Below are 14,958 nucleotides of genomic sequence, written 5' to 3'. Positions count from 1 at the left end.
TCCCGAGCAGCTGGGATCACAGGCGTGCACCACTGCACCCAACCTGTGAATATTATTCTAAAGAGGCCTAGAAAACCTAATCTAAGGACACTTTCTTGGTTTAGCATTACTGAAGATTAAACAGACTAGAGGAATAGATGAATTATTATCCATCAGATATTGTCATAAGTATATTTACTGAAGGAAACATCTCTTTCATGTTTTACTTAAAGCCTTTTCTTTCCTTAGAATGCAGACATGAATCCATAAAATATGGGCAAGGGCAAATCTGAGAAAGAGAAAATACTCAGAATCACTCTTTCCCTCCAACCTTAGATAATTTTCTAAGTCAAGTTCATTCTTTCCCTCCAACCTTAGATAATTTTCTAAGTCAAACTCATTATACTCAAATTTCTTCATTTTGGCTAAGTTCTTTCTCATGAGGCTCCTATATAATGTACACTTAGATTCCTGGAAGGCCCACATAGGTCCATGAACTGTCCCAGTTATGTTAAAATTCCAGCAATGGAAAAAGATTAGCTAAAAGATTTAAACTTTGCAGTAAACGTATTCCCTAATATTTGGCAAGTAATAAAAATGAACTTATATCACATAATTTGTCACAGTCTTTTACTATATAAACTATACATATACATTCTCTTTATAAACTACAATCTTTTATTCTAGCTTAGTATTGAGCTTATTGATGTTCAAATTTGTAGTAGAGAATTTCTAGTTTTAACCACAGAAAACTAAATTCAAAACTACTGGGGCTGGGGTTGTAGCTCAGTGGTAGAGCGCTTGCCTCATGTGCATAAGGCACTGGGTTTGATTCTCAGAACCACATATAAATAAACGAATAAAATAAAGGTCTATCAACAATTAAAAATATTAAAAAAAAAAAAAAAACACTACTGATATGTAAGTCCTGAGTTCAATCCCCAGTACTACAAAACAAACACACAAAAACCCCATTGAGCATGAAAATGAAGTTGGCTCTAGAAGTTAGGGATTTTTTTAAGGGGAAAACAAAGTTTAACTCTATAAATGGACTATATTGAATTCAAAATAGAACAAATAGCTATAAACAATTCCTATCTGAATTTTGAATGCTACCTTTCAGTCCCTCCAGTATGGCAGTGTAAGTGTAGTGCAAATGTCACAGCTGTTTAAATTTTTTAGAGGTTTTTGAAAAACCTTCACATAGCCCAGGAAATAATGAGGTTGCTCATTTGTAGTAATTTCAATTTGTATATGTGTGTGTGTTACTGGGGATTGAACCCAGCCAGGAGTGCTCTACCACTGAGCAATAGGCCCCGTCCTTTTCATTTTTCAATTTTAAGACAGGGTCTGTTAAATTGCTGAGGCTGGCCTTAAATTTACAATCCTCCTGGCCTCAACTTCTCAAGTACTGGGATTACAGGTATCTGCTACCAGGCCCATCTTTGCAGCAATTTCAAAAGACAAGAATCAGGATACCAGCATAGTGAAAAAAGACATAAATGATCAGGTTTAATTACACTGTAGCTTAAAAGAAAAAAAAAAAAAGGAAAAGTATTCAAATGTCATCAAGTATAGAAATTTTGTTAAATAATGAACTTTAAAATTTAATTAGTTGAATAAAACAAGAGAGAACAGTGTGTGAAAACAGGAAAACTAGGTTTTTGTCTGAGTGATTCCATAGCTGCCTGATTTTGTTAGGGGTTTTTTAAGAATTTCTTCCTTTCTTCCTACCCTCCCTCCATTCCTTCTTTAACTGTAAAAGGAACTGTACCAACGAGTCTGTTTTATAAAATTCTAAGTCCACATTATGTTGGTATCACAGAGTAGGAGTATAAGTTTCAGATATGAGGAAAACAAAAGTAAAATATATAAATATTTGTTACCTATCATTTTCACCACAAAGTTTCTTGTATTCTGTGGCTATTGTCTCATGGTTTTTGTTTTCAAGCAGCATCTTTTCCTGTTCTATTTTGAGCATTTTTTCCAAATCTTCCAATTGTCCTTTCTGTTTTAATAACTGATTGTAACTGGAAAAAAAAATTAGGTATTTGGTTTGTAATATTTCCAAGAAAGAAAGAAAATATTTTAGAAATGAAAGAGAATATAAGTATCAATAAAACATAGGTCAATTTATATACATTTCCTTCATATAGTACCTCTTAGATTTATTTAATATGTAAATTTATCATACTACCCAAAGATAATCTGGTTTAAATTAACAACACAATGAAATATAATTAATTACCGGTCTTCAAGGTCTTTATGTTCCACCTCAAGATTTTTGTGGGCAGACTTTAGAGTTCCATGTTTAGAGATGAGAGATTCATACTCTGAAGCCTGCCGTTCATGAAGAAGTTCCAGCTTTTCATGATCTTTGACTAGAGAATCATAGAGAGATTTCAAATCTTCTCGTTCTTTGATTATGGATTCATTTTCATTTTCTAAGGAAGACTGCTGGATTAGGAGTTGTGCATTCTGGTTCATAAGTGAGGTACTTTGGGAATTAAGGGTAGAATTTTCAACCTGTAAGAATGTATATTATCAACAGACATAAGAAAACTAGTTAATGTTTTCTTTTTAGAAAACAAAAAATTACAATGCTACTTAGGGAAGCTCTAACTTAATCATAGCAGGTATATTCATATCATACTAGAAAACTTTGGAATTTAGCTTCCCAAAGAAAAAGCCACTTAATTTTTATTTTGGAGTTGTCAAGATACAGTACACATACATATACATATGTATAAATTCACATGTGTGTATTATATGTATATTTTGAGTTGAATTTGTTTGAAATGCCTCATATTTTTTTGCAGTGCTGGGATTCTGAATTTGCTTTGTTTGTTTATTCAACTTTGAAAAAATAAATAGTTTGAAATGCTAGTTTATCACTTCTAGAATCTGAAAGTTGACAGAACTGAAAAATTATGAGGGAAATTATTTCTGTTCTTTGAAAAGTTTGGGGGGGGCGGTGGGAGATATAGCTCAGTTGGTAGAATGCTTGCCTTGCATGTACAAGGCCCTGGGTTCAATCCCCAGCACCAAAAAAAAAAAAAAAAAAAAAAAAAAGGAGAAAGTTTTTGGTATTGGGATTGAACCCAAGAGTGTTTTATCACTGGGCTATATTCCCCAGCCTTTTTTATTTATTTATTTTTCTTTCTTTTTTTGTGTATGCATTCTTTTAATTGTAGATGCACACAATACCTTTATTTATGTGGTGCTGAGGATCGAACCCAGTGCCTCACACATGGTAGGCACACACTCTACCACTGAGCCACTGCCCACTGCCCCAGCCCAGCCTTTTTTATTTTGACACAGGTAAGTTGCAGAGGCTAGCCTTGAACTTGTGATTTTCCTGCCTCAGCCTCCCAAGCTGCTGGAATTATAGATGTACAAACTATGCCTAGTTTGCTCTTTAAGAAGTTTTGATAAGAGTTGTACTTTTTCCAAAGGATTGGTCTGTTAGAAAAGACAATGACAGGGACTGGAGATATAGCTCAGTGGCAGAGCACTTGCCTAGCATGTGTGAGGCACTGGGTTCAATCCTTAGCACCACATAAAAACAGATAAAATGAAAGCATTCTGTCCATCTACAACTATAAAACAAAAAACGAAAACACAATGACAGCTGGATGCCTGTAATTTCAATAACTGACATGTCCGAGGTAGGAGGACAGCAAGTTTGATGCCAACCTGGGCAACTTAGTGAGACCCTGTCAATAAACAAACAGACAGATAGGAAGGACGGTATAGTTCAGTGGTAGAGCAGCCGTGGGTTCAATCTCCAGTACTGCCCACTACTTCCACCAAAAAAGAAGACACTGGCAGTGTTAAGTGAATGGATCCTTCAAACCAAAGACAAGACTAATGACAAAATTCCAGTGCTGCATGCTTTCCAGTAACTTAACTATTGATAAGAAAGTTGTAAAATGAATAAGGAACAGTGTCCTACAACCACACTCTAAAGCAAGGACTTCTATCTCATTAATTAGAATCAATTTACTTAAATTATGGAAAGGTCTTAAAATAAATATAAGAAAATTTATCTTTATTTAATTTTCGGTGGGCTGGGATGTCGCTCAGTGATAGAGTGCTTGCCTGGCACACCCAAGGCCCAAGGTTCAATCCCCAACAGAAAAACAAACTACAAACAAAAAAACCCAAAGGAGAGTCACTTACATAACTTTTTGGAGTGAATTTATAAATATACAGAAGCTCTGACATTTTAAAAAATGCTTTTTGAGGGCTAGGGTTGTGGCTCAGTGATAGAGCGCCTGCCTCAACACATGTGAGGCACTAGGCTCAATCCCTAGGTACCACATAAAAATAAGTAAATAAAATTAAAGTTTAAAAAATCCTTTTTGAAACACTGGTATACCAGTGTTTTATATTTAATCATTAAATTCATTCACTAAGAAAATACATCTAGTTTCCCTAATTTTAATAATGTAACTCAAGAGTTTGGTTACATATTCCAAAAATATTACATTACAACCTGAAGTTTGGCATTCTGTGTTTGAAGAGTGGTATTCTGTTCCTGTAATGACACCGTTTGCCGCTGAAGAGCAAGAATCTGAGCCTGCAAATTATTGTTCTGTGTTTCAAGTTGCTTCAGTTGAGTTTTCAAAGCTTGCTTCTCTGCTTGCAGTGTAGCATTCTTAAGAAAAAAAAAAAAGAAAAAGCCATCACATACATTAAAAATAAAAGCAAGGGGCTGGGGTTGTGGCTGGGGCTGGAGTTGTGGCTCAGTGGTAGAGCACTCGCCTAGCATGTGTGAGGCACTGGGTCCGATTCTAAGCAGCACATAAAAATGAATGAATAAAATAAAGGTCCATCAACCACTAAAAATATAAGAACATTTATAAAAATAAAATAAAATAAAAATAAAAGCAACATCATACGTTATTTCTTTAATGGACACTGAAATTTTGTACAATAAACGTTTAATCTAATAAAAAGAAGGCAATAATAATAAAAACTTAATATACTATTTTGCCTTTGTTCTACCTGCTTTATAATGTCCTAAAAATAAAATATTCCATTATAAATATATTTAACCCAAGAAACTAGAATGAGGTTGTCAGTTTAACAGTTTTAATACTGCTCAAAAGTACTAAGTTAGGCTGTATCCAGCTAAGAGAGTGTGCCTGTTCTAATTTACTCAAGGTAAGTGATGGTCCTGGGGATAGCAGCAAAACTAAGTATTTTTCAAACACAAATATTCAGAAAAACGCAGGTTTACAGGAACAACGTTAGCATCTACTTAAAAAATTGATTCCATAACAGACAGTATAAAAACACTTAGTAAAACTGTTTAAATACAGAATTCTGCACCATATTCAAACAAAACACCATTTTCAAATGGCCATATTTTAATTTAATAGTTAAAAGGTCAATTACTACACAAATCATAAATCATTATATTTAACGTGACAAACATTAAAATGCTTGTTACGGATAATACATGATTAAGATTATTTACAAATTTCATAAAAAATAAAATTGCCATGAAAAAGTATAAACCCAGGTGTGGTAGCACACTCTTATAATCCCAGAGGTTTGGGAGGCTAAGGCAAGAGGACCGAAAGTTCCAAAGCCAGCCTTGGCAACTTAGTGAGGCCTGAAACAGTTTAGCAGGCTCTGTCTCAAAATAAAATATGAAAAAGGGCTGGGAAGGTGGCTCAGTGGTTAAGTGCCCCTGGGTTCAATCCCATAAAAAATTTTTTAAATAAAAAAATTTAAAAAGCATAAATGAACAATCCATCAGATATTAGAAATAAAACTTTAATACATAAAAAGGTCATAATTGGTTTATCACTACAATATGCATAAAAAGTTGCAACCAAATCACAACAGATTACTCTAACATATATGAGGAGACAAAGATAATATTTACTTTCATATCATATATACTTCATGTCACTATATAAAAGACAGATCATAGCTGGGTGCAGTGGCACACACCTGTAATCCCAGCTGCTTGGGAGGCTGAGGCAGGAGAATAGAGAGTTCAAAGTCAGCCTCAGCGACGTTGCTAAGGCAACTAAGCAACTCAGTGAGACCCTGTTTCTAATAAAATATAAAAAAGGGCTGGGGATGTGGCTCAGTGGTTAAGTGCCCCTGGATTCAATCTCCAGTACAATTAAAAAAAAAAAAAAAAAAAGACAGATCATTATTTGATCCATATATTATACCATAAAGTGAAAGTTGAGGAAGCAAAATGTTTTAAGATGCTTTTTGATATTGTACTGTTCTTTTGTTCATTTGTTCATATAAAGGATGATAGAGGGGCTGGGGATATGGCTCAGTTGGTAGAGTGCCTGCCTCGCAAGCACAAGGCCCTGGGTTCAATCCCCAGCACCGCAAAAAAAAAAAAAAAAAAAAAAAAAAAAAAGGATGATAGAAATTTACATTGGAAAAATAGTATAAACACTGATGTATTTACATACCATCTTGGCACATAAAGGTGAACAAAAAGGACTTCAGGAACTAAATTGTATTAGCTCTAATGATTCAGCTGAGTATCTCTAGAAATAAGAAAAATCTCTAGACTATAATGAAAAGAAGAGATAACTGAGAGAAGAAAGGATATATCAGAACAAGAAAAATTTAGAATAAAAAAGTACAAAGTTAGCCAACATAATACTGACAAATGCACACAAATTACCTGATTATAATAGGGCTAACCATCTTTATAATCCCATGATATCAAATGGCAAAAATGAGACAACCAAGTAATTTTTTTCCCAATGAAAATTTATTAAGGAAGTGAATAGAAAAAAGAACTTTACATGTGAGCCCAATTTTCTAAAATCTAGTTATGAATCCAAGTGACAGAAGTATATGTATATACATGTGTATGACTATATGTATATCCCTGAATAATTACATATTTATAATGGCTAATAAATATATGAAAAGATGCACACTTGATTCATAATTTAAAATATGTAAATTAAAATATCTCTTCTATCACTTTAACAAAAACTAAAATGCTGGTTATACCCAAAGTTCTTTAAAGATAGGTACTCAATCAGTGGGAATGAAAATTGGCACTACAAAAACATCAATTAAACACACATACACATACACACATGTATGTAAAACCACTGGTTTAACAATTCCACTGTTAGTAATTCAGCATCCCACACTTATACATGGATATTCACTGCAGCAAAACCTAAAAAATAACCTCTATGTCCATAAATGTGGAATTTATTTAAAATAATTATGGTAGCATTCACATTATGGGATAATTCATGCAGTCATTAAACAAGATGAGATAAAATTAAATTTGCTAAAATTGTAAAATCTCCAAGATAACATAATTGAAAAATGCTAATAAGAATTTTATATCATACGACCCTAAAGGCATAAATTTATTAAAAAAATACTTCCATACACAGATAAGTCACAAACATTTGTGAAGATAAAACCATTTACAGTGATTATTTTTGGATGACAAAATAGGAATCAATGGTGTTAGGACTAATTTTTAATTTATAGCTTTAAGCTTTTAATTAAGTATATTACATTTATATTAAATTTAAAAAATAACAACCACAATTATTTTACTTGCTAGCATGTTAAGTTCCTTAGGCTCAATCATCTTTGAAGGTAAAATACTTATTGATGAAACAAAGACAAATTATCTGCCATGGTGAAATTTTTTTCAATAGACAAACTACAAAAAAATGAATGAAAAATATAACTTCATTAGTGAAGAACACTATAAAGAAACAACTAACATAGTAGTATGATAGTAAATGGTTTAGGTTACAGAGATCTACTTCATCAGGGGAAAGGTCAGGGAAGACCTCTTGCAGGATATGTGATATAACATATGAATGCTAAGGGAAGCCAGCCATGTGTTCAAGAAGGGCAAACAAAGAGAAAGGCCTCAAGGAAGATACAAACAGAAAAAGGTCAATATGGTTAGAATTAATATAGTTATTATGTGTCAGGCATTGTTTAATATAATTATCCCCAGATATTAAAAGGGGAGCTGGGTGAAGTGGTGCATGCCTGTAATCCCAGTGACTAAGGGGGCTAAGGCAGCAGGATCACAAGTTCAAGGGAAGTCTCAGGAATTTAGTGAGACCCTGTCTCAAAACAAAATAAAAATAACTGAGTATGGAGCTCAGTGGTAAAGTGGTATTGAAGTTCTGATTCAATTTCAGTACAAGAGGGTGGATTAGGTAGAGTAGTATATAGTGCAGTGTAGTATAGTGTAGTATAGTAGAATATAGACAGGGCAAGACACAGTAAGGAATATTACTTTTATTCTAATAGAAACTGGAAGCCATAAGGGTTTTAAATAGTGAAGTGACATGGTTTGGATTATGTTTAAAAAGATCACTCTGGATACTGCATTGAGAATTGGATAAGAGTGGAAAAAAAGCGGGGCAGGCAGAAGAGCAGTTAGGAAGATATTCCAGTAGTTAAAATGATGAGAGATGATTATTAAATTATTAGATCTTCATTCTTTTTTCTATTAGAAAATAAATCAGTGAAGAAAGTATAAAATGAAAAAACTAAAAACCCAGTTAAAATTTCTAATTTATATAACATAAATATATTCAATGATCCTTTCTTTCTTTTGGTAGTGGGGACTGAACCTAGGGCACTCTACCACTGAGCTACATTCCTGTCCTTTTTATTTTTTATTGTGAATTTTAAGTTGCTGACAGCCTTGCTAATTTCCAGAGACTGGCTTTGAACTTATGATCCTCCTGCTTCAGCCTCCTAAATTGCTGGGATTATAGGTTTGTGCCACTGCGCCCAGCCAATGATCCTTTAGTTCTAAAAACACTATTCATTTTTTAAAAATCTTAAAAGTACAATCAAAATGTATCCCATTTGTTTACAATAAAAAAAAAAATACTTACATTTCTTTCTACTTCAATTAATCTGTCTTTAACTTTTAGAAGCTCTCTAGTCGTTTCTTGACTTTCTCGCTCCCATTTGTTATCTTCGCCAGTTGTTGGAGGAGAGCTCTGCACCATCCTTTCTTCATCTTGTCTTTGTTTGAGAGCTTCATAATTTTTTTTCACCTAGAATTTTATTTTTATGAGAAAAAAAACACCAAAGTTATAATTCTCACAATTAATTTGACTGTATTAGTCTGGAGAATGTGACATACATTTTATTTAGAAATGTGATAAACCATTATTAACATGATCACAATTTGTACTTTTTAAAATGCAAATAAATTGCTCCTTCTAGAAATATTAGAAATTTGCTTCTATGCCTGCTGCTAAAATCTATTTTATAATTTCAAAGATTATAGTGTGATGAAAATGGCTCTTAAGAATAGATCAATGGGACAGATATGTTGCTAAATAATAACAACTCCTTTTAGAGCTATTATAACCAATTTAGAAATTTCACAGAGAACCCTATGTAAAGAATAAATAAAACTTTGACACATTAATAATTTTAAAAAGATATTTAAAGATTAGGAAGTTGTTTTTTTTTTTTTTCAAAAAGGGTGTTACCTAGAATGGATTATGTTAATCAGTTACTTCATTAAGATCTTGATTCACACATAATTACTTTAATTCATCTTATAAAAAGTAAGTAATCTAGGGATAAATCTTATCCAGGATTTTGGGTTGGCTCTCTTAAAGTAGGCTGTAAAAACACCAGAAAATACTGAATAAGTTACAGTCTTTGTTTGCTAATTGAAATATTAGCAATGTGTTCATCTTATACAGACAAAATTATCAGACTTAAGGTACCTCGCTATACTACTAGTGCCTCTCTATACTATTATTCTTATCCTGATTTACTAATTTATCTTAGATGTTTATCATAAATTTTAAAATTAACCCCAAAGTTTGTTCTAAGTCAAGGATATAAATAGTTGAAATACCTCAAGTTTTTTGTAAAACTTAAGCTCAACAATAAATTAATATTGCTACCGTGAGTTAAAAAAATAATGAAAAATGAAGAAAAAAGATTACATGAGAGAACGTAAAGCTTGGGGTTCTGGTATCCTGACTTTTGAGGTTTTTTTTTTTTTTCTTTCCACACCATTTTAACAAGGAGTGACATCATTTTAGTCTCTATTGTACATTAATTTCCTATAGGGACTCTTTTCTAGGTTTAGAAAGATTATAGATAAACACAATTATTAAGGAGAGCTGAAAATAAAATTCAATGTTTCTATTTTTAGTCTACTGTTAAAACAAAAATGTCTCCTTTAGCGGGGCATGGTGGCACAGGCTGTAATCACAGCCACTGGAAGGTTGAGGCAGGAGGATAACAAATTTTTGAGCCCAGCCTCAGAAACTAAGCAAGGTCCTAAGCAGTTTAGCAAGACACTGTCTCAAATTAAAAAGATCTGGGAATGTGGCTCAGTGGGTAAGTGCACCTGGAATTCAATCTTTAATACCTCCCACCACCCCTGCCAAAAAAGTTTCCTTTAGGCCAAATACAGTGGCAGACACTTGTAATTACAGTGACTAGGGAGGCGGAGGCAGGAGAATCCCAAGTTCAAGGCCAGCCTTAGGAACTTAGTGAGATGCTGTCTCAAAAAGAGAGAGAGAGAGAGAGAGAGAGAGAGAGAGAGAGATTGGGAATGTAGCTCAGTGGTTAAGTGCCCCTGTATTTAAATCTCTAGTACAAAAATAATAAAATAAGATAAAAATGTTTCCTTTACCTTATGTACAGTTAATTTAAATGTTTAATTTGTGTTCAAACAAGAAATGAATAAACTGAGTAAAGATAAAATAATTAATGTAGCAAAGTAATTTGGTTAATTTAAAAATTAGTCAAAGCTTAATTAAAACAGTATTGTGAATTAGGTTTTATGAATTCAATTTAATGGTTCCCAAAGAAAATGTAATCTTTAGAAAAAAGTACAATTTATATATAGTTACTAATATACAGATTTTAAGTGAAATGTGGTGATTTTTGAGAACAGCACATACCCATGACAGAACATTTCCATCACTCTAGAAAGATCACCAATAAATAGGCAACCACTATTTTGATTTCTTTCACCGAAGTTTAGTTTTGCCTATTCTACAATTCCATGTAAATGAAATCACACAGTAAATAATCTTTTGTGTGTGTTTTTCTTAGCATATTTCTAAGTTTTATCCATGTGCTCAATGCATCAGTAGTTTCTGTTCTATTGCTGTATTGTCTTCCACTTCATGAATATATTAAAACTGCTTATTCAATTACCAGTTGATGGCCATTGGGTTATTTCCAGTTTTTAAAATAAAATATGACAGATCAAGTTATTATAAAAATTCAGTTATTTTTTAAAAATTTTTTTAGTTGTAGTTGGACCTTTATTTTATTTATTTATTTATCTGAACCCAGGCAAGCACTCTACCACTAAGCCACAACCCCAGCCCTCAGTTATGTTTTTATTCTCCTTGAATAAACATAAATAGAACTGTCATTTCATAGGCTAAGTATATGTCTTACTTTATGAGAAAATGCCATAAAAAACTTTCTAAATTAGTTACACCATCTTAAATTTCCAATAGTATGTTAGTTCCAGCTGTTTAAAATTCTCATTAGCATGTGGTCAATATTTCCAGATAAATTTTAGAATCCGATTCTTTTTAACTTATTATTTTAAAAGTATTTTCATACATGTATATAGGGTAATAATGTCTGTCTTATTCTACCATCTGATTCTTAACTTATATATTAATCTTATTTGGATTTTCATTGGAATTATGTTGAATCAAGAGATTCATTTAAGGAGATCTGCCATTCTAACAATACCGAGTATTCCAACTCATGAATATGTTACTCCTTTCCGTTTACTAAGGTATTCTTTAGATGCTTCTATTAAATTTCTTTTAAAATTTTTTAAAATTTAAATTTATAGTATAAAATTCTTAAACATAATTCCTTAAATTCATCCCTAAGAAGTTGTGTTATTTTATGGTACTATAAGTGGTGCTTTTTAAAAAACATTTCATTTTCTAACTTTTCATTGCTAATATATAGAAATACAATAGACTGTTTATTGACCATTATTCTATGACAGTGAGAAGTTTACTTTAGCTACAGAGATTTTTCTGTACATTTCTCAGGATTTCTGTGAATAAAATCATATCAAAAGTGAATAAAGACATTTTTTAAAAAATATTTTTTAGCTGTCAATGGACCTTTATTTATTTATATGTGGTGCTGAGAATCAAACCTCACACATTCTAGGCAAGCACTCTACCACTGAGCTAAAATCCTAGCACCCAAAAAAGACATTTTTATTTCTTCCTTTCAAATCTGTATATTTTTGCCTTTTTTATCTTAAGACACCCATTAAGACCAAAAGGTCAACATTTAATAGAAAGAGTGAGAGCAATTATTTTTGCTTTGTTTCTGACTGAAGGGAAGAGTAATTAGTCCCTCCCATTAAGGATGATGTTTGCTGTAGGTTATCCATAAAAGCCCTTTATCTGATTGATGAAGTCATTTTTACTTGTTGAGATTGGTATTAGGTTCACTAATGACAATTGTGGATTTGTCTTTCTCCATGCAGCTCTATCAACATTTGTCTCATGTATTTTGAAGCATTGATTAGGTATAAAAACATGTAATCTTATATTTTTGTGCTAAAATAATGACCCCTTTATTATTGGAAAGTGAACCTCTTTAGCCCAGTCACTATTCACTGCCCTAAAACAACTTAGTCTAATATTACTATAACCATAATAGCATTCTTTCACTAGTATTGAAATGCTATATGATTTTTCCTCAAAGTTTCTTGAGGTGGCAAATAAGTGAGTCTTGCCTTTTTTTTTTTTTTTTTTTTTTTCTGACTTAATCAGTTTTTTAACTGGGGTGCTTACAGACCTCTTACATTTAATGTGATTATTAATATAGCTGGTTTAAAACTGCCCTCTTATTGTTTGTTTTTATGTTTAAACTATTCTTTATACCCTGTTTCTTCTTTTTTTAATTTATTTTTGATTCTAGTTTATCTTTTAGAGGTCATATTAGCTAAACTTCTTTGTCAAATTACTTTAGGGTGGTTACTTTGGACCATATACTACTTATCTTTAACTTTTACAAACTGTCATCAAGTGATATGCCTCTTCATGCATGGTATTAGAAGCTTAGAACAATAGTTTCAGTTCAACTGATATGAATGACAGGAAGCTAGCTAATCAATAGAAGTTATGTCAAAATGGCTGAAAGTGGAAGACAATGACAGAATTTTAAAGTTCTACCTTTTAGACTTGAAACACACATATAGCAACCCATACCCAAAGTCACTTATTTTCAGGCTGAGTAGTTTCATGAAAGTAAATTTTATTTGTAACCCACTGTTTAATGGGGTAAAAATTTAGGATATGAATCAGATTAATAAAATTTGGCACCAAATTTCACTTTGTATTTTGGATAATCATTCACATTAACTAAGCAAAGTTCCAAAATTCCTGCAACAATACATGTTCTACAGCAAAATCTGTGACAATTATCAGTAATGATGGTGTAGCAAATGGTGAACAAAACCATTTCCTTTTCTGGATGAAATTTAAATTTGCTTAATTGTTTCTCTAGAAACCTGCTAAAACTGGAACATTCTATGTTACTAGGTAATATTACTTACGGGAAAAATGACCCCAGATTGTTAAACTGTATTTGGACTGGGAGAACTAGAAATAAAAGAAAGTCATATCTCTGAACTTCTCTGGGTTCAGCAACTCTTTAACTGGTCTGGGCATTATAGAGATCTTAAATCTATGCCTTTGTTGTTGCAAAAGGAAATTACTGCTGTGGAACACAAGATCTCAGAGCCGAGGTACTTCCTATACACCCCCAATGTGAATCTTATCTTATACCTAAACTTTTATCTGGCAGAAAGATGACTCTTATGCTTAACAATGTGAAGAGGGAAACCTGACACTTCCCTGCTATTGTATTTCCTAAGGTGTTCTGAATAGGATCAATCTAAACGTGATCTTCAGTAATCTTGTCAGTCTAAATGTTTAGTTGACCTTAAAGCCACTCCTGGGGCAATGCAGAGATAATAAAAGAAGAATAAACCAGAACTATCCTCTACCACCCACTAACCCTATGGAATGGACAGACCCCTTACATTTAAATTTATACACTTAGGGATAACAATGTGAGTTCACTGGATAATTACAAATGTCACAAGAAAACAGATCTAGAGAAATACTCATTTATGAGATCAGCTTTTCTTATACCATACATATGATTTTCTTCTACTTCATATTCTCAGTTATATCTTTGCCTCTCAAAATTTTATCTGTATTCTCAATAGGAAAAGAATGCCAGATTGAAGTACCATTATCACATTCAGAATTTCCTCAGTGAAATATGCCTGCCTCTTCTTCATCCCATCCATACAATTCTGAGGTTTCCAACTTCATGAGGGATATTACATACATGAAATTGGGTTGAATAAATTATAGGATATTCATATAAGATCTATTTAAGAATACTCTCAGAAGGAACTTACAATTTTATATCAGTTAGAATGAAAGAACAGACTAAATATTAATAAAATGATGTCTGCATCTTTATTTTATATTTTTCTGTCCAAATATTTAGAAAACAAATTAATTAAAATTCCTTCCAAGAAAAATCACTTACTGTTTTAAGTTCTTGACGCAACTGCTGATTATAATTTGTGGATTCTTCTAATCGAGCTTCTAAAGCAGCAATTTTTTCTTCTTTTATTTCAAGGGACTTCTTAAGAGTGGATTCTAATTTTGATTCCAAAAGTTTGTACCTACTATCCAAGTACAAAAGTAACACAGTCCATAACTGTAGAAAATTATTTTTAAAGATAATTTATGACCACAAATACTGCTGCCATAAATAAATGAGTCTTACCAAATTCTTTCAGTTTTAAGAGGCAAATTCAATTAAGTTCCTGTTACTGCTCCACTCCCCCTTTAAAACTTTCCCTGTCATTAACCAACAAATATCAGTGAGTGAACACAGCTCCAGATTACAACCTGGATTGTCAAA

General features: G+C 32.4%; 1 protein-coding gene across 11 annotated transcripts in view; it reads right to left on the bottom strand.

The window, feature by feature from the left end:
- CCDC88A (coiled-coil domain containing 88A) overlaps positions 1–14,958 on the bottom strand; it is a 122,505-nt gene that overhangs the window by 25,897 nt on the left and 81,650 nt on the right. For 9 of the 11 annotated variants that reach the window (XM_079110175.1, XM_079110179.1, XM_079110180.1 and 6 more), the window contains 5 exons: positions 14,578–14,719; positions 8,871–9,035; positions 4,478–4,639; positions 2,228–2,505; positions 1,866–2,009 (listed from right to left, as the gene is read on the bottom strand). In XM_079110175.1, the coding sequence (XP_078966301.1) occupies positions 1,866–2,009; positions 2,228–2,505; positions 4,478–4,639; positions 8,871–9,035; positions 14,578–14,719 (891 nt within the window). The remainder of the gene's footprint in view (positions 1–1,865; positions 2,010–2,227; positions 2,506–4,477; positions 4,640–8,870; positions 9,036–14,577; positions 14,720–14,958) is intronic. The other 2 variants (XM_079110178.1, XM_079110185.1) reach the window with 1 other exon arrangement.

The sequence above is a fragment of the Sciurus vulgaris genome (genome assembly GCF_902686455.1).
Source record: "Sciurus vulgaris genome assembly, chromosome: 14".
Lineage (NCBI taxonomy): Eukaryota > Metazoa > Chordata > Mammalia > Rodentia > Sciuridae > Sciurus > Sciurus vulgaris.
Note: the sequence above shows the minus strand (reverse complement) of the source record. Positions and strands in the feature narration are given on the sequence as shown.